The following is a 25,401-nucleotide window of genomic DNA, read 5'->3' on the forward strand; positions in this document are numbered from 1 at the left end:
CTAAACTATAACTACAACCACAGTAACTACTAGTCCGCTGCTCAAAAAAAAGACTGCATTGTATTTGTCCCTCATGTGAAGCCCCCAAAACAAAAAATAAAAAAGACCTAATTCTCCGTACCACTGCCCGACCATTATGGATCTATAAAGTAAGATGGGAAGAATTCCATCTACCCCAGATTTTATCAAACTTGCCCGGACATCCTGTTTTGATACAATGTACATTCATATGGAATAACTGAGTTTACTAATTCAGTCCAAGTTCTTAGAGATGGACATGAGCCCCTCCATCCACTGCAGTGCCAATACTTTCCATGCCATAAAAAGCATCTCTCGTAGGAAAATACCAGTATTGTGATCCCAAGTCTCCTCATCCTATACACCAAATAAACAAGTCAATGATTCAAGTGAAACAGGAATTGACAGCAAAGATGTTAATAGTGACGTCACCTTCTTCCAGTAATGAAGAATAATAGGGCACTTCCATATCATATGGATAAAATCTGCATCTGATGGGTGACATCGCAGACATTCTGATGTTTGGAATCAACCCATTTTAAAAAGTCCTGTCGGGGTTAAGTACGATTGATATATTATATATAGCTAGATCATCCTGTTATTAACTGATGGGGATACCTTAATAGGAGATTCTAGGATCTCTTCCCATTCCTCTTCTTGCATATCGGATAGAAGTCCCCCCCATTTCCCCTGGATAGATCTTATGGTAAATTCAGCTGCCGTTGACAGCATATATGTGTACAGAGAGGAGATGAGCCCTTGAGGACCTTGCGAATTAAGAATTCCTATTAAAGGTAGGGACGAGATAGTTCGGCCTGCAACCATACTTCTCATATGTGATTGAAAGGCTGATCTTAGCTGTAAGTATCGGAAAAATTGGGATCTCAGAATATCATGCTTAATTTGTAATTGATCAAAAGACACAAAGGTCCGCCGATCATATAAATCGCCTATCGAGTAGACACCATATAAAATCCAAAAGTCAGTGGATGGGTGAGTCAACAGAACTGGAAAATAAGTGTTTTCCACAGGGGTATTTCAGCTATAATTTCAACAAACCCAATAACTTTTTTAATTTGCCTCCAAACTGATCGTGCCAGTCGAAGTAAGGGTAGTAATCGGGGGACACTAATTTCTTCCAATTCCAGGAAGCTTAACGGACAATCAACCCGGGCAGAATAAAGCAAGTGGCTTTCAGAGTTAGGGAGATAATTATTGGGCATCCATTTACTTATTTCCCTAGCCTGTCCGGCCAGATAATATAGATAAAATTCCGGTAACGCCGCTCCACCTCCCTGTTTTGGTTTCTGTAGAGCAGACAGCTTAAGTTTGGCCTAGACTTCCCCCATATAAACGATGTGATTTGAGAATTTAAATTCGCAAAAAAAGGATTTAGGTATTAGCACAGCACTGTGCTGAAGACAATAGCTGAGTTGGGGAAGCAATATCATTAATTTAATTAGATTAATAAGACCAGCTACATATAGCGAGAGTTTATTCCAAGTTGCAAATTTAGATTTGACCAGTTCTAGCAATGGATATACGTTAAGTTGTAAATCAGATCTACTATATTGAGATATGTGGATACCTAGATATTTAAAATTGGACACAATAGATAGGGGAGGGAGAGAGTTTCCAGATGAGGCATTGGGGTGTGAGAGAGGGGCATCAGAGCAGATTTATCCCAATTTATATATAAGCCGGAGTACTTACTAAATTTATCTATAGTGGCAATCACTTGTGACAGTGTTTCCTCCACCCTATCCATGAATATCACCAGGTCATCAGCGTATAAACCGATGGTGTCTACACGACCGACTATATCCATACCTCTAACATCAGGAGAAGATCTTATGCGTATCCCCAATGCCTCTATTGCAAGGGCAAAAAGGGCCGGGGAGAGGGGGCCCCCCCGACGGGTCCCTCTATAAAATTAGAAGGGCTCAGAAATAGAACTGTTTACAATTATATGAGCTTTAGGTTTCATATATAGTATACCAACCCATTTTAAGAATTTATCACCAAAACCATATTTTTGCAAACATGCAGATAGGAAGGGCCACTCAAGGGAATCAAAGGCTTTGGCCAGCGACACCAATGCCCAGTTATTATCTGGCACTAGGGAGCTATATTGAATCACCCATTGGACTCGTCTAATGTTAATAGAGGTATTCTTACCAGGCATAAAGCCCGTTTGGTCTGGGTGTATAAGATCTAATATAATCAAATTCAGTCTAGTGGCTAAAACTTTAGTAAAAATTTTATAGTCTACATTTACCAACGATATAGGGCGGTAAGATCCACACTCCATAGGGTCCTTCACCTCCTTCCTAAGCACAATAATATTTGCCTCATAGAAAGTGTCAGGCATAAATCCCTCCTCCCAGATCCCCGAAACATCCTTAATAAAAGTGGTGCTAGTATGTCTCGATATTTTCTAAATAACTCAATGGGAAACCCATCTAGTCCAGGAGCCTTCCCAGAGGCCATATCCGTCATTGCATATTCTATCTCCTCTAAGGTAAACTCAGCATCCATGAAGGCCCGTTGAGCTAAGCTCAGAGTAGGAAATGTTACATCCGATAAATATCTAAACATTCCAAAATATCGAGGCCGATCTTAGATTTATATAACGACTTATAGTAATCATGAAAACAATGGAGCATTTCTTCAGTCGAAGATACCAGTGAGCCGTCAGCTGCACGAATTTGCAGTATTGTATTAGATGTATTGTGTTGGCGCACCAAGAAGGCCAAAAATTGACTTGCTTTGTTTCCTAGTTCAAAATAGGATTGACGAGTGAAAAAGAATTTACGTTTAGATTTGGTGTCTGTATGCTGGGCATATAATCTCTGGGAAGCTAACCACTGAAGTCTATTACCATTAGTCTGATTAGATATACACTCACCGGCCACTTTATTAGGTACACCTGTCCAACTTCTTGTTAACACTTAATTTCTAATCAGCCAATCACATGGCGGCAACTCAGTGCATTTAGGCATGTAGACATGGTCAAGACAATCTCCTGCAGTTCAAACCGAGCATCAGTATGGGGAAGAAAGGTGATTTGAGTGCCTTTGAACGTGGCATGGTTGTTGGTGCCAGAAGGGCTGGTCTGAGTATTTCAGAAACTGCTGATCTACTGGGATTTTCACGCACAACCATCTCTAGGGTTTACAGAGAATGGTCCGAAAAAGAAAAAAAATCCAGTGAGCGGCAGTTCTGTGGGCGGAAATGCCTTGTTGATGCCAGAGGTCAGAGGAGAATGGGCAGACTGGTTCGAGCTGATAGAAAGGCAACAGTGACTCAAATCGCCACCCGTTACAACCAAGGTAGGCCTAAGAGCATCTCTGAACGCACAGTGCATCGAACTTTGAGGCAGATGGGCTACAGCAGTAGAAGACCACACCGGGTACCACTCCTTTCAGCTAAGAACAGGAAACTGAGGCTACAATTTGTACAAGCTCATCGAAATTGGACAGTAGAAGATTGGAAAAACGTTGCTTGGTCTGATGAGTCTCGATTTCTGCTGCGACATTCGGATGGTAGGGTCAGAATTTGGCGTAAACATGAAAGCATGGAACCCATCCTGCCTTGTATGGAGCATCTTTGGGATGTGCAGCCGACAAATCTGCGGCAACTGTGTGATGTCATCATGTCAATATGGACCAAAATCTCTGAGGAATGCTTCCAGCACCTTGTTGAATCTATGCCACGAAGAATTGAGGCAGTTCTGAAGGCAAAAGGGGGTCCAACCCGTTACTAGCATGGTGTACCTAATAAAGTGGCCGGTGAGTGTATATGCAGCCTCCGAGTCTTTCAGTCGTTGCTCCATCTCGTCATCTTCCCTTGAGGTCACCTTTTAATATGAGAAATTGTGGAGGTTAAACATCCCCTTAAATACGCCTTAAGGGCATCCCAAAATAAGTTGGTGTTCTGAGGCTCCGGGTGGGATGAAATGAAGCAATTTAACTGACCAACAGTCCTTTCATTAGAGTCTATTAGTTTCTGCCAAAATGGGTTCAATTTCCAGACCATACCATTATTTGATTGCCCATATTTAAGTTTAAGAATGACTGGGCTATGATTTGAGATTCCCCTGTTGCCATGTTCAATGCTATCCACCCACATTGCGAATCCATTGGATCCGAATACATAATCTATGCAAGAAAGAGAGCGCCTAGTGGATGAGTGGCAAGTATATCCTTTTTCCTCAGGGTGGCGTATCCTCCACAGATCTAGCCATCCACTACCCTCCATAACTAATGCTAATTGATTTGGAGCCAGAGAAGGGGGCTCCCCAGATACCTCATCACCCAATCTCAGTCTATCAAGGCGATTGTCCATGACTAAATTAAAATCTCCCATACAAGTGATATTTGCATCTGGGTAGTTTAAGGCAAAACTCATTGCCATCTGAAGAACTGATGTATTAGCCGGGGGGGGGGGGTGGGGGGTGTTATAAACACACAGTATTACGTACTCCCGAGAGTTAATTAGTGCATATACAAAAACAAAGTGACCCTCAGAATCCCTCCGAGCCTCCCTGGCTTCCCATCTAACATCTCAATACAGTGAAACCCCTCTCGAATAGCTAGTGTGGAACGCGTGGATGAACCATTGTACCCATGGCTTCTGCACACATCGGGCCTTATCCCTGGTCAAATGTGTCTCTACCGAAGCTATAATATGTGGATGATAGCGCTTGATCTGCGAAAATACCTTAATTTTCTTCCTGGGAGATTTAATGCCCTGCACATTCCCGGTCATTCATATTATATCAGATCCCATACTTACACATCAAAATATGGTATGCATTATTACTCGGGCAAAGTTCAGGGACATCACACAAAAAACAAGAAAGCTGTTGGCGGCGACTTCTACATAAATAACAAATAAAACTGACATAAGAAAAAAAACAGAGCAAAAACCAAACAATATAGGAGTGAAGTCCTATGCTCCTATTACCAATTGAATATGGGGATACTCTCGCTGGATTCAGCGTCCAGTATTGTTGATAAGTTGGGAGCCCATAGAGAGAGCTCCATTCATATAGTTGTTAGAAAATTTAGCTGGATATGAATATATTAGGATTTCTTTGCATTAGACACCATGTGGGACCGTAACCATTCAGAGAACCTTTGTGGACAATTAGAAGTCGAGCTGGATAGATTATGGAATGCATGACATTTTTATCTCTGAGTTGTTTCTTTATTTCCATGAACTACGCCCGATGTTTCTGAAGCTCCATAGAAAAATCCGGAAAAATCGAGATTGTGGCATTATTGAATTTGATAGGGATTTTTTACCGCGCCAAACGTAGAATATAAGAGAACACTATTAACAACTAAAAATTTGATTTTTTTTTTTACTTTGCACCACCTCAGCACACAGCTGAATTTCAGGGGCACAAATTGAGAAAGTGAAATATGGCATGATGAATCACGTTACTCACAGAAGTATGAATTGTTTCAGTGTGAATGAGGCCTGTATGACAAAGAAGATCTGCTCCAAAATTTTTTAAAGTGAGATGTTCTCTACTGTAGGACGTTACTAAGCGACAAAATTTTGGGGGGCCTGTGGATGAGGCCTGAATAACATTGAATAGATGCTACAAACAATTTCTAAGTGAGATCTCCCCTTCTGTATCACGTTAGTAACATAAAATTTTTTTTTAGTGTGCATGAGGCTTGTATAATCTTGAAGATTGTCCGTGGCATTGGAACGCCCTTTTTCCTACAGTTGCTGCTGGTAAGGTGTAGGTCTGCAGGCGAAATATGGCCGATGTGTCATTATATGAACTGATCAGGAAAAGGTGCATGACGATGGCGGGAATGGGAACGTACAACATGATCAAAACAGGGCAGCTATGGGAGGTATGAGATCCAGGATACAGCCTACAACGATTAGTTATTTAACCAACACCAATTACCAGAGAGCGTTTGATCCTCTTGAGAAGATGGGTATTAACAGATGCGCGTCTCAAGCTAGGCATAAAAGATGGCAGTGTGAAATTGGTTGCCAAAGATGCACATAATCTAGAAGATAGGTTCGAAATAATTTCAAACTCAGATCTCAGCTGTTGTATCACATTTGTAAAAAAAATAAATAAAAAAAATGAATGTGCAACAGCTCTGCACACAGAAGAATTTCAATGCCAATAAATGACAAGGTTGCATATAGCAGGCTGTATCACGTTTAGCAACAGGAAAAAAAAAGATATTTTAATGTTCGTAAGGTCTGCACACCGCTTCATATCACTGCCAAAAAATGACGTTGGATACAGCGGGATGTATCACGTTTTGCAACACAAAAAATTATATATTTTTTTATGTGCGTAAGGTCTGCAGGCAGCTTCATATCACTGCCAGAAAATTACAACGTGGGATACGGCGGGCTGTATCACGTCTTGACACAGAAAAAATTATTATTATTTTTATTTAATGTCAATAAGCTATGCACACTGTGGAATTTCACCACCACTAAATAACAAAGCGAGATATGGCATGGTGAATCACAGTAGCAACCGCCCCCCAAAAATATTTCTTCATGCACAACAGCTCAAATCACAGAACAATGTCACCACAGCACTTAATGACAAGATGGAATATGGCATGCGGTTTCACATTTAGCTAGTGAAAAAAAAGATTTAGAACGGTCTACTTCTGCATGGAGCACAATAGAAGCAATGAACAACACACTTCGATGACATGTGCCCAGCTGTCTTTGTTTGTGGACCTCAGTAAACGGAAAAAATAAAATTATATATATATATATATATATATATATATATATATATATATATATATAAATAAATCCCTCAATGTCTATCCGCTATTTCATCCTTTTTCTCCGCTAGATTTCTAAAACTTAACATGGACAAAACAGAATTCATTGTCTTTCCGCCATCTCACGCGACCCCCCCAACGAATCTATCCATTACAGTATACGGCTGCCCACTCTCCCCAGTCCCACAAGCTCGCTGTCTTGGGGTAATCCTCGACACCGATCTCTCCTTCAAACCGCATATCCAAGCCCTTTCCACTTCCTGCCGCCTTCAACTCAAAAATATTTCACGGATCCGTACATTCCTAAGCCAAGAATCTGCAAAAACGCTAGTCCAAGCCCTCATCATCTCCCGCCTTGACTACTGTAACCTCCTGCTCTGTGGCCTCCCCTCTAAGGCCATGTGCCCACGCTGCGGATTCCATTGCGGAATTTTCCGCAGCGGATTTGATAAATCCGCAGTGCAAAACCACTGCGGTTTTTCCTGCGGATTTATCGCGGTTTCTATTGCGGTTTCCGCTGCGGGTTTACACCTGCAGTTTTCTATTGGAGCAGGTGTAAACCCGCAGCGGAATCCGCACAAAGAATTGACATGCTGCGGAATATAAACCGCTGCGTTTCCGCGCATTTTTTTCCGCAGCATGTGTACTGCGGATTTCGTTTCCCATAGGTTTACATTGTACTGTAAACTCATGGGAAACCGCTGCGGTTACGCAGCAAAATCCACAGCGTGTGCACATACCCTAACACTCTCGCACCCCTCCAATCTATTCTAAACTCAGCTGCCCGACTAATCCACCTGACCCCCGCTATTCCCTGGCCTCTCCCCTCTGTCAATCCCTTCACTGGCTCCACATTACCCAGAGACTCCAGTACAAAAGCCTAAACATGACATACAAAGCCATCCACAACCTGTCTCCTCCATTCATCTGTGACCTAGTCTCTCGGTACTTTCCTGCACGCAACCTCTGATCCTCACAAGATCTCCTTCTCTACTCCCCTCTTATCGCCTCTTCCCACAATCGCATACAAGATTTCTCTCGCGCATCACCTCTAATCTGGAACGCTCTACCACAACATATTAGACTCTCACCTACCACCGAAACCTTCAAAAAGAACCTGAAGACCTACCTCTTCCGGCAAGCCTGCAACCTGCAGTAACCACCGATCGACCAAATCACTGCACGACCAGCTCTATCCTCACCTACTGTATCCTCACCCATCCCTTATAGATTGTGAGCCCTCGCGGGCAGGGTCCTCTCTCCTCCTGTACCAGTTGTGACTTGTATTGTTCAAGATTATTGTACCTGTTTTTATTATGTATACCCCTCCTCACATGTAAAGCGCCATAGAATAAATGGCGCTATAATAATAAATAATAATGAATATATATATATCTGGAAGGTAGATTTCACAGCCACACAGGACAATACCTAGCTAAACTATCTGAATAAGAAACAACCACCTAGTAAAGCACCTAAAATCTTGCTGCTAACGGTGACAGCGTCAGTAGCAGCCTCCCTGTGCTGTTACAGTGCCAAAATGGCACTAACACACCTTTGTCTGATACCCCAGACGAAGCTCAGGTGAAATTCGAGTTGGGTGTGTTCTTTTGGGTGGGTATGTGCATCAGATGCAATATGATCTTTTTTTAACCATTTTCTTGTAATGCTGGCTGGTGGGATGTCCATGGTGTATAATGATTTCTTTACTTACTCTTATAATGTGCAAAAGGTGAGACATCAGATGTGGCAACTTTGCCTTTATTTCCTTATGACTTTCTCCTCACCTTAGCACACTTGGAGTATTATTTGTTCCTTTTTCCACAACTATAAAATAAGTAGGCTTGCTATATACTACATCGTGGGTAATCTAATAATAATCTTTTTATTTATACAGCACCAACATATTCCGCAGCGCTTTACAGTTTACACACATTATCATCGCTGTCCCCGATGGGGCTCACAATTTAAATTCCCTATCATTATATCTTTGGAATGTGGGAGGAAACCGGAGAACACGGAGGAAGCCTACGCAAACATGGGGAGAACATACAAACTCCTTGCAGATGTTGTCCTTGGTGGGATTTGAACCCAGGACTCTAGCGCTGCAAAGCAACAGTGCTAACCACTGAGCCTCTTGGTGGGACTTGGCTTGATCTTAGGTCAGGTTAATTTCAAGAACTAGAGTACTATGAAGTAATCATACGTTTCCCGCCATTTTCCAATGTCTCTTGGGTCTATATAAGCACTATGCACTTTACTATTGAGTATATAAAAAGTCCATTTAATGTAATATGGTTGATCATGCCGCTCTCTACCTGATCTCTTCTCTGGTTTGTCTCTATATTGAATAATTTTTTGTCTACAAGTACTGAGATTATATACACTGCTCAAAAAAATAAAGGGAACACTTAAACAACAGAATATAACTCCAAGTAAATCAAACTTCTGTGAAATCAAACTGTCCACTTAGGAAGCAACACTGTTTGATAATCAATTTCACATGCTGTTGTGCAAATGGAATAGCCAACAGATGGAAATTATTGGCAATTATCAAGACACACTCAATAAAGGAGTGGTTCTGCAGGTGGGGACCACAGGCCACATCTCAGCACCAATGCTTTCTGGCTGATGTTTTGGTCACTTTGAATGTTGGTTGTGCTTTCACACTCATGGTAGCATGAGACAGACTCTACAACCCACATAATGTGGCTCAGGTAGTGCAGATTATCCAGGATGGCACATCAATGCGAGCTGTGGAAAGGTTTGCTGTGTCTGTCAGCGTAGTGTCCAGAGGCTGGAGGCGCTACCAGGAGACAGGCCTGTACACCAGGAGATGTGGAGGGGGCCGTAGGAGGGCAACAACCCAGCAGCAGGACGGCTACCTCAGCCTTTGTGCAAGGAGGAACAGGAGGAGCATTGCCAGAGCCCTGCAAAATGACCTCCAGCAGGCCACAAATGTGCATGTGTCTGCACAAATGGTTAGAACCCGACTCCATGAGGATGGTCTGAGTGCCCAACGTCCACAGATGGAGGTTGTGCTAACAGCCCAACACCGTGCAGGAGGCTTGGCATTTGCCACAGAACACCAGGATTAGCAAATTCGCCACTGGCTCCCTGTGCTCTTCACAGATGAAATCAGGTTCACGCTGAGCATGTGACAGACGTGACAGTCTGTAGACGCCATGGAGACCGATCTGCTGCCTGAAACATCCTTCAGCATGACCGGTTTGGCAGTGGGTCAGTAACGGTGTGGGGTGGCATTTCTTTGGAGGGCTGAACAGCCCTCCATGTGCTCGCCAGAGGTAGCCTGACTGCCATTAGGTACCAAGGTGAGATCCTCAGACCCCTTGTGAGACCATATGCTAGTGCGGTAGGCCCTGGGTTCCTCCTAATGCAGGACAATGCCAGACCTCATGTGGCTGGAGTTTGTCAGCAATTCCTGCAAGATGAAGGCATTGAAGCTATGGACTGGCCCGCCTGTTTCCCAGACCTGAATCCGATTGAACACATCAGGGACATCATGTCTCGCACCATTCCACCAACGTCACGTTGCACCACAGACTGTCCAGGAGTTGGCGCATGCTTTAGTCCAGGTCTGGGAGGAGATCCCTCAGGAGACCATCCCCCGCCTCATCAGGAGCATGCTCAGGCATTGTAGGGAAGTCATACAGGCACGTGGAGGCCACACACACTACTGAGCATCATTTTCTTGTCTTGAGGCATTTCCACTGAAGTTGGATCAGCCTGTAACTTAATTTTCCACTTTGATTTTGAGCATCATTCCAACTCCGTGGGATATTAATTGTGATTTACGTTGATAATTTTTAGGTTTTATTGTTTTTAACACATTCCACTATGTAATGAATAAAGATTTACAACTGGAATATTTCATTCAGTGATATCTAGGATGTGGGATTTTAGTGCTCCCTTTATTTTTTTGAGCAGTGTATATATTATGTTTATGTTCTAAACTTATACCTTTTTATACATCATTGATTGGATGTTTTGCACCGTTTTTTTCGTTGTTTTTCCTTTTATCAGTTAGCATGATTTTTGTTTTATTTTAGATATATTGTTAAAACAATCATGTATGTATGTACGTACGTACGTACGTACATATATATATATATATATATATATATATATATATATATATACACATATATATATATATACACATATATACATATACACACACACATTTCTAATTAAAGGGAGTCTGTCAACACAGAAAGACTATTCAAGCCAAGTCCCGCCGCTCGGTACTTCTTGGCTAGGCCGATCATTTATATACACCTTCCATCCTGTTTGGCTTCCCTCTATCTCCAGCACCCCTTTATTTGATTGACAGCCCTGTCTTCATAGAGTCAGAGAAGGGCTGAGATAGATGGTGAGATAGATGGAAAACTAGCAGGTAGGAAGGTGTATGTAAATGACTTGCCACCATGAAGCACCGAGAGTCTGTACTTGGCTTGACCAGTCATTCTGTGCTGACAGAGTCCCTTTAACATTTTAGCCCTACCTTGATTTTCAACTCCTTGATTTTCTCCTCCATCTCTGCCCATTTGCCCCACTTGATAGTAGGCGCTGTCAGCACCTCTTAAGGTTTCCTTTCTCTGTGCCGATAGATCTGGACTTTTACCACCAGTTCCACGAAAAAATGATAAGACCCCTGAAGCCTTTTTAGCTGAAAGAGAAAACAATTGCATAAGATAAACATAGTATAACATAATTGACAAAATCTTTATTATTTTTGTTCTGTCAACATAAAAAAACGATAAATGATCAAACTGGCCACTGAATCCCTGAATACTCACATTGAATGTAAAAAGGAACATCCCTATTAGAAACTTAGAAGCAGGTCACATTGAGGGTCCGTAAGGACATGTCCACCTCTTCCATTCCCAGCACACTGATCTCAGCACAGCAAGTGGGACATATTCGCGCTTACCTAGCATGTGTAATGGGGTATTTGCACATCACAAAGTGAGTGCATCTTGCTAGAATAACAAGTGTATGATCAGGGGACCTGACCTCTGGGTCCTGCAGATATCCTGAGAAAACGGGGACTGCAGCACTGATACATCACATCTGCGGGTTTACCTGTAAGGCTAAGTTCACATTAGCGTTGTGCGGCGCAGCGTCATGCGCCCCTATATTTAACATGGGGGCGCATGGACATGCGTTGTCTTGCGTTTTGTGATGCATGCGTCATTTTGGCGCAACTGTCAGGGCGCAGAGGACGCTGCATGATGCAGTTTTTTCTGCGCCAAAAATCATGCAGAAAATGAACGCATGCGTCACAAAACGCTGCGTTGTGCATGCGTTTTGCATGCGGTGCGCGTTGCGTAGCCAACGCTGCGCCGCACAACGCAAATGTGAACGTAGCCTAAAGCAGCCCAAGAGTCAGGACCGCCACCGATCAAAGTGATAGCATATCCAAGCAATAGACCATTTTATAACATCGGAATACCCCTTTATTTTATTTATTTTTATACTTTCCTTTTACTAACAGTATGACTGCAATAGTCCGTGGCATGGTACCTTAGAGGGCTTCCAAAAAATAGATTTATTGCTTCCAGTCACCAGGTTTGAGTTTAATACAACATAACAAAAGTAAAAAACACTAGGGGGAAAATAGCACAAGTAGGGTCTTATCCAACAGACAAATGAAAGATTTGTGTCAGATTGTGCTACATCATCCATGATATAAAACATTTTAATCAACAGGTGCTGTGGATCCACAGGCGGTCAAACCGATGGGAATGAAGAGAAGGAAAAATTGTGGATAACTCCCGCGCTGCCGTCTACAGAAGACGTCTATTTTCAAAGATTAATTGAACAAGTGGTTTCATTAGTTGCGTTTCGAAGCAAGAGATGCTTCTTCAGGAAGACAACCACATAATAAAAGGCAGCAGACACCAATTCTTCAAGAATAAGCATGGGAATCAGTCAGATTGAGAACTATGTACTGCACAGAGGCCTCACATCTACAAAGTGGTATTGTTAGTGCAAAAAAGACATTCATTCATTGCACAAAAAAATAAAGTCCACTTTTAAGAGCAGAGGTGGCGGGTATAACGTCTATGAAGTTACGCCCGGTGTGGAGAATATTCTTCCATACAGTTACATCAATCACATAGATAGCTCTAGGCATATAAAGCAAACCACATGAGAGAGACGATGGAAGAGGAGAACCTTCTAAGGATGGTCTGCAAAGAGGAGGCAAGGAACCATGGAAACTGAACCCCGGAGGACAAACACTTTCTGGGTATGATGAAGAGCCTCACCCTCCTAAGGTCATACCTTTATTAATTCTGAATTCACTTTACAAATCGATAACACAAATGGGGGAGGATTCATCCAGACTGGTGATTTATAAGTCTGTGTTGATGCAGGGTCTGGTGGAGTAAGATGTACAAAAATCATTTTGTGCTGTAAATCATAGTGAATTTGTCGTGCAGTGATAAGCACTGCCCTTCCCCTAAGGTCTGCCCTGCCCACTATTTAAAAAAGTAGGAGGAACTGGAATAAAAACTTCAACAGTTTCTAAATCTTTGTGTAACTAGGGGTTGCACCAAAATTTGCGACTTTTCTATCCCAGTTTTCTGCCAAAAAGGGCTTGATGAACTGTCCCCATAATCTCATACAGAAATACACCAGACACTATTTTTACCCCCAGGAACGCTGATTGTAAGGAGAACGCTTACAATGCTACAGGTTTAGGACAACTTTTATAAGAAGCTATGTGAACTGTAACTAACCATTATATCTGTATTTTCAACTATTTTCCACCAATACAGGGTCAATTTGGAGTTATTCTTCAACATAGCTCCAGAAGGGGCAGAGACAAGGGAAGAACTAGGGCCTAGGCCACAAGAGGGCACGAGACGCGGTCCAAGAAAAAAACAATAAAAATGTCTCGCTGCTGCTCTGTAAGTCTGCTAAAGGGGTTCTCCCAAAAGTGTTTAGACACAATAACCTCAAAATGTAAAGTATAGAAATATAAGGTGAATATGGGCAAACCTACACAATTAGCTAGGTGTCAGAAAGATGCGCGCTTCACAAAATAATAACCTAATATGCACCTGTGGGGGTTGGCACCCTGAAAAGTACGAGAGGTGGCGCCCCCGCTCCTCTGTCCCTAGGCTTGTCCTGGTATTCCTGAGAAGCAGATGGACAGAAATCAACAATCCCTACTGTGTGATAAGCATTTTTGTATTTATCATAAAATGAAAGCTGATATGAACAGAAAGTATGTACAATGCAGAGGTGTTCTACTGTTCCCATGTGAGGGACCCCAAGTATACGAGTATGTCAGCACCTCTCTGACGCCTAGCTAATTGTGTAGGTTGGCCCATATTCACCTTATATTTCTATGCTTCAGATTTTGAGGTTATGGTGTCTAAACACTTAGTACTTAATAAAGGCTATATTTTAAAAGGGCATTTTTTCGTAAGCCTATTTTATACCCATGATATTTCTATGTGAATTTAAAGGGGCTTTCCCACTTGTAGGAAAGTGATTTTTTTATTTGAAAAACAACAGAGCGGGTGCTCAAACTCCACAGATCTACCACCAGTTCTCTGCCATTGCTTTCGTCTCTGGGCTTTGGCAGTAGCACAATTCAGCACTGCCGACTGTCAGGAATATGATGACTTTGATTCTCTATTATCACGCACACTGAGCTCTGCTACATCCATTAGGTCTGTGTACAGACACCCAACTTGGGCTTTTTGACCCCCCCCCCCAGCTCCTTCTCCTTGCTGACAATACAGCCGCAAAGTGAAACTCCAGTGTGTGACTCCTTCACCCCTTCCTCAAGAATGTGGGAGTGAGCAGAAACCTTCCTTTGTCTGAACCATGTGCTTCATTGTGAATCAGAGAGTTATTCAAGATGGAATAATTCGACCCCAGGTAGTGAGACAGGTGTGAAAGTTACATATTTGGGATGTGCCAGGGTAGAGCGACATGTATAGTGTTTTTCTAAGCTCAGCGCCTAGCAGAAACGGAGAAACAGATTACTACTTAACCGAGTCACACAGCTACCCCATGTGTAGACTTAAATAGAAGCTAACCTTGTGAAAAGACATGTAATACTTTCGTCGTCAGTCTACGAGGTTCCCAGTGTACGCTATGACGGTTATAAGTTTTAATAAAGTTCTGAGTCTCTTTGGAAGGGGGAGTGGAGTCCATGGCACAGCCCACACAGTGATGTCACGAACAGGATCGTTATAAGATAGTGGGACCTCATTTTGCGCTAATTTTTGCCCAGGAAGCCAGCTAAGAGACGCTCTGTGATGAATTTTGATGTCACTCCTCCCCAACGCTGCATGGTCAGCAATAATATGACAGACCTGTATGTTTCTTTTCTTCTTTTAATCCCTTTTTATTGTGTAATTGTCTGTACATACATGATTGTCTCATTTTGGTAAAATCGTTTTATATACTTCTGTAAACACTGCCTAATCCTTTTGGAGTAAAAACTATATTATTTACTAGTCTTGCCATTCTTGCTCTGAAACGTACCCCAAGTCCTCTGAAGTAAATTACACTACTGATTGGGTTGGCTTCTGACCCGCTATTAGTAATAGGATTAGGAGCTGGTGGCAGCAGATCGTACGGAGCTTGTTGGGTAACGCTGGCAGTGACGGAATGGGGTTTATAAGTGTATTGCTCGGCTGCGCCTGGGAATAATTATATCACCCTCACGGCAGCATGCCCAATAGCCAGTACATGAGAAGGCAGCCTTTCTGGCGACTAATTATTCTAGGTGCAGTTCCCTGACTGACCTAAGGGGGGGCACCAGAGAGCTGTAAGTTGCAAACCATAACTTGGAAGTGGGATGTAAATAAATCCCTGAGGAAAGAACTGGGGCAACCAAACACCCCCTGTTCATGACATATTGGTGGCAACAGTGGGATGATAAATATATCCCCCCTGTGATTCCTGACACAGACAATCACTGACCTCGGCAGCTTGTGCCATCTACACTTGCAAAGCCACTGAGCTCATTAGTAGAAGTCACCACTCCAGGCAAAAAAAAAAAAACAGAGAGCAAAGTAATGCTGCGCCCAGGGAGTGCAAACATCGGCTATATTTGTTATTTTTCAGGAACACTTTTTAAAATTGAAAAGCCCTTTAAAATCTAGCAGAGCATGACAGAAGAGCAGAGCAGACTGAATGGGACCTGCATACATCATGCTGCAAGTGCTGAAAAAGCCCACCATGGAATAGGACTGCAGAATAAAAGGTCCTAGTCAGCTAAAACGTCTTCCATGATATCACAGGCGATCAGCCACATACCCTGCAAGGAACTTCAATGTGTGCGATAACTTTACACCAGGTATTGAATAGGTCACAAGTAAAATTGATGTATGATGCCTGCAAAGGTGTGTGCATGTACCAATGCTGTAAATGTGCTTATGTATGCAATAGAGGTGTGTGCGCAATGGTGATGTGCAAGTGTTTGCATGTATGCAGCAAAGCTGTGTGAACAGCAGAGCTGTGTATGCATAAGTGGTGTCCACACAACAGAGCTGTGTGTGCGTGTGCTAAAGTGCATGCAGAAATGTGTGTGTGTGCATTGTAGAGGTCTGTATGAGTATATAAATATACAGTGGGGAAAATGAGTATTTGATACACGGCCAATTTTGCAAGTTTTCCCACCTACAAAGAATGGAGAGGTCTGTAATTTTTAATGTAGGTACACTTCAACTGTGAGCGACAGAATCTAAAAATAAAAAACAGAAAATCACATTGTATGATTTTTTACATCATTAAATTGCATTTTATTCCATTAAATAGGTATTTGATCATCTATCAACCAGCAAGAATTCTGTCTCCCACAGACCTGGTTTTGTTTAACCCCTTTCTGACAGACGTACTATCCCGTCGAGGTGGGGTGGGCCCGTATGACCACCGGCGGGATAGTACGTCATAGCGATCGGCAGCGCAGCTGATCGCGGCCGTGTGTCAGCTTACTATCTCAGCTGACATCCGGCACTATGTGCCAGGAGCGGTCATGGACCGCCCCCGCCACAATAACCCCCGGCACACTGCGATCAAACATGATCGCAGTGTTCCGGCGGTATAGGGAAGCATCGCGCAGGGAGGGGGCTCCCTGCGGGCTTCCATGAGACCCCCGGAGCAACGCGATGTGATTGCCTTGCTCCGAGGGTCTCCTACCTTCCTCTCCCTGCAGGCCTCAGATCCAAAATGGCCACGGGGCTGCATCCGGGTCCTGTAGGGAGGTGGCTTACCAGCGCCTGCTCAGAGCAAGCGCTGGGAAGCCTGCAGGAGTGCACGTCAGATCGCTGATCTGACACAGTGCTCTGCAAAGTGTCAGATCAGCGATCTTACACTACAACATGATGCCCCCCCTGGGGCAATGTTATAGTGTAAAAAAAAAATATTCAGATGTGTAAAAAAAAATGTAAAAAAATCCTAAAAATATATAAATATATATATATATATATATATATATATATATATATATATATATATAATTAGAAAAAACGAAGCAGCACTCCATCTTTGCAGTGTTTAGACGTGCAGGATTTTAATCAACCCACTGGTCTGGGCGACGTTTCGGCTCAGACTGAGCCTTTCTCAAGCAATGGGTGTTACAAACAGGTGTCTATTTATAGTACTCCCAACAATAATTATAGCCAAAGAGAATATGTATATCATACAGTGAATACTTCATATATTATGCAGATCCAAGTACATGTGCAGATCAGTTCATAATCATGAACCAATATTATAAGGTGCTTATTTATAAAGTGCTCTGTGCTCATATATTATTTCACATTTAAAATCCCCATATTTGGTTCACTTTTCAGAGTGTATCCAGCTAATACAGCTTCATATCTCATATATACATACTTAGACGGTGATGAGCTCATGTGCCGCATGTAGGACGCCATTCCCCGTACTCAGCATCTGCTAGTACCCACTGCGCATGTCTAAGCGCGTCATCAGTATAGTTACTGCGCATGTCAAGGCGCATACTGGAAGTAGTGGATTGCCGACCAATTAGATGTTATAACACTTGCGCTTAAGCGCCTAATAACTCCGTATCACAGTGCTGCGCTTGTGCATAAGCGCTATTAATCATCATCTTACTTGTGACACACTGTTTTGCCCATATATTGGACTTAGTGCCCATACGAATCCATTGTATCTGTGATCTATTCGGTCACCTACACACTGTCCTATGTATTTTATACATTACTTGTGCTGGGGCATATTTTGGAGATATCTATATTTCAATTACCTTTATATGGGTGTTTTACACTACCCTGTCAACCCGGACGACACCTTTTTCAGGCTGTCTCCGGGCGCCACATAGCGTCCAGATGCCCCCGCTAGCCCCTCCGGGTCAACAGTTACAGACTGGACAGCTAAAAGGTAGTACAACCCTATCTGCTCATTCCATTAGATATTCATAAATCAAGCCCCAACATAATCAAGCATTTTAATTCCTTCTTTTTAAGGATCCCTTCCCTATCTCCCCCTCTCCTTTGTGCTGGAACTACATCTATAATCCTACACTTTAAATCCTTCTCAGAGTGATTTTGTTCAACAAAATGTTTGGGGACCGGGAGATCCATCCTTTTCTTTCTTATTGTATATCGGTGCTGGTTCATTCTGACCTTGAACTCTCATGTAGTTTCACCAATATACCACAGATTACAAGGGCACATTAGGAGATATATAACAAATTCAGAACTGCATGTCAAAAATTCATTAATCCTATATACCTTCCCTGTCCGCGGATGCTGAAATGTACTACCCTTCACCATGTGTATGCAATTCACACAGTTCATGCAAGGGAAGCTTCCTTTCTTACTTATGCCTGTTAGTGTTGACTGGTAACCTTTTTTCATTGTTCCTATATCTGATTTGACCAAATAGTTGCCAATATTCTTACTCTTTTTATACGAACAGATGGGCGGTAACTTGAATTCCCTAATATCAGGAAGACACCTACCCAGCATCCCCCAATGTTTTTTAACTATTCTGGCAACCTCCTTGCTCTCTTCAGCATAGGTCGTAACCAATGGAATCCGATCCAACTGCCTTCTTTTCTTTACTCTTGATGGTTTATTAATCAAGTCCTCTCTATTCTCTTCAAGCACCCTATGTTTAGTTCTTTCCAATAAATTCTTCGGATACCCCCTTCTCAGGAACTTATCAATTAGCCTATCAAGCACAGCATCAACCTCATCATCTTCCTTAACAATACGTCGTACTCTCAATAATTGACTAAGTGGGATCGATTTTAACATACTACGAGGATGTTGGCTATCGTATGTTAATAGGTTATTTCTATCAGTTTTCTTTACAAAAAGTGTAGTATTAAGCTCCCCTTCCTTTTGTGTGACCATTACATCCAAAAACTGAATTTCCAATCTGGATGAAACCAAAGTAAATTTAATTGTCTCGTCAATTGTATTGTGAAGTATATGGTTTCTTATCCTTGAAGTATTTTTGAGGATGTGTGGTTTACTTGGAAATTTATTTCCTTGATTTTAATATATTTTTTATTTGTTCCCCATATTTTAACTGATTTAGGTATATGCTCATTATGTGGGAGAACATGGTCGCAAGAGGACGGAGAATTTTGCTATGAAATTAATTGATAATAAATTCATGAAAAAGATCTTCAGAGATTTAAAATTTATTTAGATATGGTGGATTGCTGACACAATTTATTGATATGAAATAAAAAATTTTTTTCCTATTAATTCTGTTGCGTGATTATGTTGGGGCTTGATTTATGAATATCTAATGGAATGAGCAGATAGGGTTGTACTACCTTTTAGCTGTCCAGTCTGTAACTGTTGACCCGGAGGGGCTAGCGGGGGCATCTGGACACTATGTGGCGCCCGGAGACAGCCTGAAAAAGGTGTCGTCCGGGTTGACAGGGTAGTGTAAAACACCCATATAAAGGTAATTGAAATATAGATATCTCCAAAATATGCCCCAGCACAAGTAATGTATAAAATACATAGGACAGTGTGTAGGTGACCGAATAGATCACAGATACAATGGATTCGTATGGGCACTAAGTCCAATATATGGGCAAAACAGTGTGTCACAAGTAAGATGATGATTAATAGCGCTTATGCACAAGCGCAGCACTGTGATACGGAGTTATTAGGCGCTTAAGCGCAAGTGTTATAACATCTAATTGGTCGGCAATCCACTACTTCCAGTATGCGCCTTGACATGCGCAGTAACTATACTGATGACGCGCTTAGACATGCGCAGTGGGTACTAGCAGATGCTGAGTACGGGGAATGGCGTCCTACATGCGGCACATGAGCTCATCACCGTCTAAGTATGTATATATGAGATATGAAGCTGTATTAGCTGGATACACTCTGAAAAGTGAACCAAATATGGGGATTTTAAATGTGAAATAATATATGAGCACAGAGCACACAGCACTTTATAAATAAGCACCTTATAATATTGGTTCATGATTATGAACTGATCTGCACATGTACTTGGATCTGCATAATATATGAAGTATTCACTGTATGATATACATATTCTCTTTGGCTATAATTATTGTTGGGAGTACTATAAATAGACACCTGTTTGTAACACCCATTGCTTGAGAAAGGCTCAGTCTGAGCCGAAACGTCGCCCAGACCAGTGGGTTGATTAAAATCCTGCACGTCTAAACACTGCAAAGATGGAGTGCTGCCTCGTTTTTTCTAATTATTAACTAACTTGGATATATGGACTGGTATCCTGGGGGCCGTGCACCCGAAGATAAGTAGAAAGTGTGCTGTTCCTTTTCCTTTTGTTTATATATATATATATATATATATATATATATATATATATATATATATATATATATATATATATATATATATATATATATATATATATATATATATATCTAATATATAAAGCTGAATGTGTGTGTGTGTGTATGTATGTATGTATGTATGTATGTCCGGGATTGGCATCTGAACCGTAGCAGCTACAGCCACAAAATTTTGCACAGTCACACGTCTGGACCCCGAGAGCGTCATAGGCTATGTTGTGAGGTGAAATTTTAACCCCGCGCTTTCCAATTCACCAAACAATTTTGCCCCTATCTACATAATGGGGAAAAAGTGAAAGGAAAAGTGTTGGAGGCGTCGCAGCTACAGGCACAAAATTTTGCACAGTCACACGTCTGGACCCTGAGAGCGTCAAAGCTATATTGTGAGGTGAAATTTTAACCCCGCGCTTTCCAAGTCACCAAACAATTTTGCCCCTATCTACATAATGGGGAAAAAATGAAAGGAAAAGTGTTGGAGGCAAATTAACAGCTGCCAGATGTGAACAAGGGGGACTTAAAGAATGACAGCGATGGCACCAAAGAGTATATACTGTACAGTTGCTAAGGTGGGGCCCCAACATGGGATAATCACACCACCACGGGGATATGAACACACACACAAAATGCGCCACACACTACCACGTGCTCGAACACATATACCACCCTCAGTGCACATTTCACCACACATACACCAACCTCGCCACATAAAAGTAGAAACACAAAAGTCGCCGCTCAAAACTCGCCACGCGCAAAACTCTCCACATGCAAAACTCGCCACACGTGCAAAACTCGCCACACGCAAAACTTGCACACGCAGAAAAATTGCCACACGCAGAAAAATTGCCACATGCACAAAAGTTGCAACACATGCAAAAGTTGCCTCACACAAAACTTGCACATACTCAAAAGGCACCACACATAAAACTCGCCACGCGCAAAACTCGCCATGCGCAAAACTTGCTGCACACAACTTGCTACACTAACCTGTCACATGCAACTCGACACACAAAAAGTTGCTACACGCATGTCGCCACACAAAACTCATCTCACAAAAGTCCATACATGCATGTCGCCACACGCAACTCAACACACACAACTTGACACACGAAACTCGCCCTAAAACACACACAAGTCTGGTATCCTTCAAAAATAAAAATCTGATTAATAAGCAGACAAACTACAAGAGCAACAAATGTACCATATAGGAATCCGGCAGCTGTCAGTCACATGACCAGTCTATTATGTGTATGTGTGAGCTAATATATACTGCCAGGGGGTGGGCTTACTGTTGGCTGGGGATTTATCAGGCTGCCATTTTAGCTTACAAATACTGAGGTAAAAATACTGACCAAATAACGTGTGAACGAGGGCTAATACAGGAGGAGATGGCATACAGCTATATACTATATACAGGAGATGACACACAGGTATATACTATTTACAGGGGAGATGACACACAGGTATATACTATATACAGGAGGAGATGACACACAGATATATACTATATACAGGAGAGATGACACACAGGTATATACTATATAGAGGAGGAGATGACATACAGGTACATACTACATACAGGAGGAGATGACATACAGGTATATACTATATACAGGAGGAGATGACACACAGGTATATACTATATACAGGAGCAGATTACCTACAGGTATATAGTATATACAGGAGGAGATGACACAGGTATATGCTATGTATAGGAGGAGATGACATACAGGTATATACTATATACAGGAGATGACACACAGATATATACTATATATAGGTGAGATGACACACAGGTATATACTATATACAGGAGATTACATACAGGTATATCTAATATATAAAGCTGAATGTGTGTATGTATGTATGTGTGTATGTCCGGGATTGGCATCTGTACCGTCGCAGCTACAGCCACAAAATTTTGCACAGTCACACGTCTGGACCCCGAGAGCGTCATAGGCTATGTTGTGAGGTGAAATTTTAACCCCGCGCGTTCCAATTCACCAAACAATTTTGCTCCTATCTACATAATGGGGAAAAAGTGAAGGGAAAAGTGTTGGAGGAAAATTGACAGCTGCCAGATGTGAACAATGAGGACTTAAAGAATGAGAGCGATGGCGACAAAGAGTATATACCGTACAGTTGCTAAGGTGGGGCCCCGACATGGGATACTCACCACACACGGGGATATGAACACAAACACAAAATGCGCCACACACTACCACGTGCTTGAACACATATACCACCCTCAGCACACATTTCACCACACACACACACCAACCTCGCCACATAAAAGTCGAAACACAAAAGTCACCACTCAAAACTCGCTACATGCAAAACTCGCCATATGCAAAACTAGGCTCACGCAAAACTCGCCACACGTGCAAAACTCACCTCATGGAAAACTCACCTCATGCAAAACTTGCACACACAGAAAAATTGCCACATGTACAAAAGTTGCACCACATGCAAAAGTTGCCTCACACAAAACTTGCACATACTCAAAATGCACCACACATAAAACTCGCCACGCGCAAAACTCGCCATGCACAAATCTTGCTGCACACAACTTGCTACACTAACCTGTCACATGCAACTCAACACACAAAATGTTGCTACACGCATGTCGCCACACAAAACTCATCTCACAAAAGTCGCTACATGCATGTCGCCACACGCAACTCAACACACACAACTTGACACATAAAACTCGCCCTAAAACACACACAAGTCTGGTATTGTCCTTCAAAAATAAAAATCTGATTAATAAGCAAACTACAAGAGCAACAAATGTACCATATAGGAAATACGGCAGCTGTCAGTCACATGACCTGTCTATTATGTGTATGTGTGAGCTAATATATACTGCCAGGGGGGAGGGCTTCCTGTTGGCTGGGGATTTATCAGGCTGCCAATAGCAACCAATCACAGCTCAGCTTCTATTTTGCTACAGTTAATTAACCTGAGCTCTGATTGGTTAATATAGGCAACAAAGACATTCTCAGTATAACAAAGCTAATATATGTTGTGAAATGCTTCTATTTGCTTAGTTTTTGCCTTTTAATAATTACATTTCTATCTATTTGTTTTGTGGTTTTTGTGTGCAGAATAAATTTTTGTTAACACATTCTATTTTGCTAACAGCAGTCATTAACCCGGGCGAAGCCGGGTAGTACAGCTAGTATATATATATATGTGTGTGTGTGTGTGTGTGTGTGTGTGTATGTCCAGGATTGGCATCTGAACCGTCGCAGCTACAGCCACAAAATTTTGCACAGTGACACGTCTGGACCCCGAGAGCGTCAAAGCTATGTTGTGAGGCGAAATTTTAACCCCGCGCTTTCCAGTTCACCAAACAATTTTGCCCCTATCTACATAATGGGGAAAAAGTGAAAGGAAAAGTGTTGGAGGCGTCGCAGCTACAGGCACAAAATTTTGCACAGTCACACGTCTGGACCCCGAGAGCGTCATAGGCTATGTTGTGAGGTGAAATTTTAACCCCGCGCTTTCCAATTCACCAAACAATTTTGTCCCTATCTACATAATGGGGAAAAAATGAAAGGAAAAGTGTTGGAGGCAAATTAACAGCTGCCAGATGTGAACAAGGGGGACTTAAAGAATGAGAGCGATGGCGCCAAAGAGTATATACTGTACAGTTGCTAAGGTCGGGCCCCGACATGGGATAATCACCACACCACCACGGGGATATGAACACACACACAAAATGCGCCACACACTACCACGTGCTCGAACACATATACCACCCTCAGCACACATTTCACCACGCATACACCAACCTCGCCACATAAAAGTCGAAACACAAAAGTCGCCACTCAAAACTCGCCACGCGCAAAACTCTCCACATGCAAAACTCGCCACACGTGCAAAACTCACCTCATGGAAAACTCGCCACACGCAAAACTTGCACACGTGGAAAAATTGCCACATGCACAAAAGTTGCAACACATGCAAAAGTTGCCTCACACAAAACTTGCACATACTCAAAAGGCACCACACATAAAACTCGCCACGCGCAAAACTCGCCATGCACAAAACTTGCTGCACACAACTTGCTACACTAACCTGTCACATGCAACTCGACACACAAAAAGTTGCTACACGCATGTCGCCACACAAAACTCATCTCACAAAAGTCGCTACATGCATGTCGCCACACGCAACTCAACACACACAACTTGACACACGAAACTCGCCCTAAAACACACACAAGTCTGGTATTATCCTTCAAAAATAAAAATCTGATTAATAAGCAGACAAACTACAAGAGCAACAAATGTACCATATAGGAATCCGGCAGCTGTCAGTCACATGACCAGTCTATTATGTGCATGTGTGAGCTAATATATACTGCCAGGGCGTGGGCTTACTGTTAGCTGGGGATTTATCAGGCTGCCTATTTTTACCTCAGTATTTGTAAGCTAAATTCTGACCAAATAACGTGTGAACGAGGTCTAATACAGGAGGAGATGACATACAGATATATACTATTTACAGGGGAGATGACACACAGGTATATACTATATACAGGAGAGATGAGACACAGGTATATACTATATAGAGGAGGAGATGACATACAGGTACATACTACATACAGGAGATGACATACAGGTATATACTATATACAGGAGCAGATTACCTACAGGTATATAGTATATACAGGAGGAGATGACATACAGGTATATGCTATGTATAGGAGGAGATGACATACAGGTATATACTATATAC

The 25,401-nt window shown here is 42.2% G+C and overlaps 1 protein-coding gene across 3 annotated transcripts in view; it reads right to left on the reverse strand.

The window, feature by feature from the left end:
- PIKFYVE (phosphoinositide kinase, FYVE-type zinc finger containing) overlaps nt 1-25,401 on the reverse strand; it is a 450,712-nt gene that overhangs the window by 89,786 nt on the left and 335,525 nt on the right. For all 3 annotated transcript variants that reach the window (XM_077275690.1, XM_077275691.1, XM_077275692.1), the window contains one exon: nt 11,332-11,496. In XM_077275690.1, the coding sequence (XP_077131805.1) occupies nt 11,332-11,496 (165 nt within the window). The remainder of the gene's footprint in view (nt 1-11,331; nt 11,497-25,401) is intronic.

The sequence above is a fragment of the Ranitomeya variabilis genome, chromosome 7 (assembly GCF_051348905.1).
Source record: "Ranitomeya variabilis isolate aRanVar5 chromosome 7, aRanVar5.hap1, whole genome shotgun sequence".
Lineage (NCBI taxonomy): Eukaryota > Metazoa > Chordata > Amphibia > Anura > Dendrobatidae > Ranitomeya > Ranitomeya variabilis.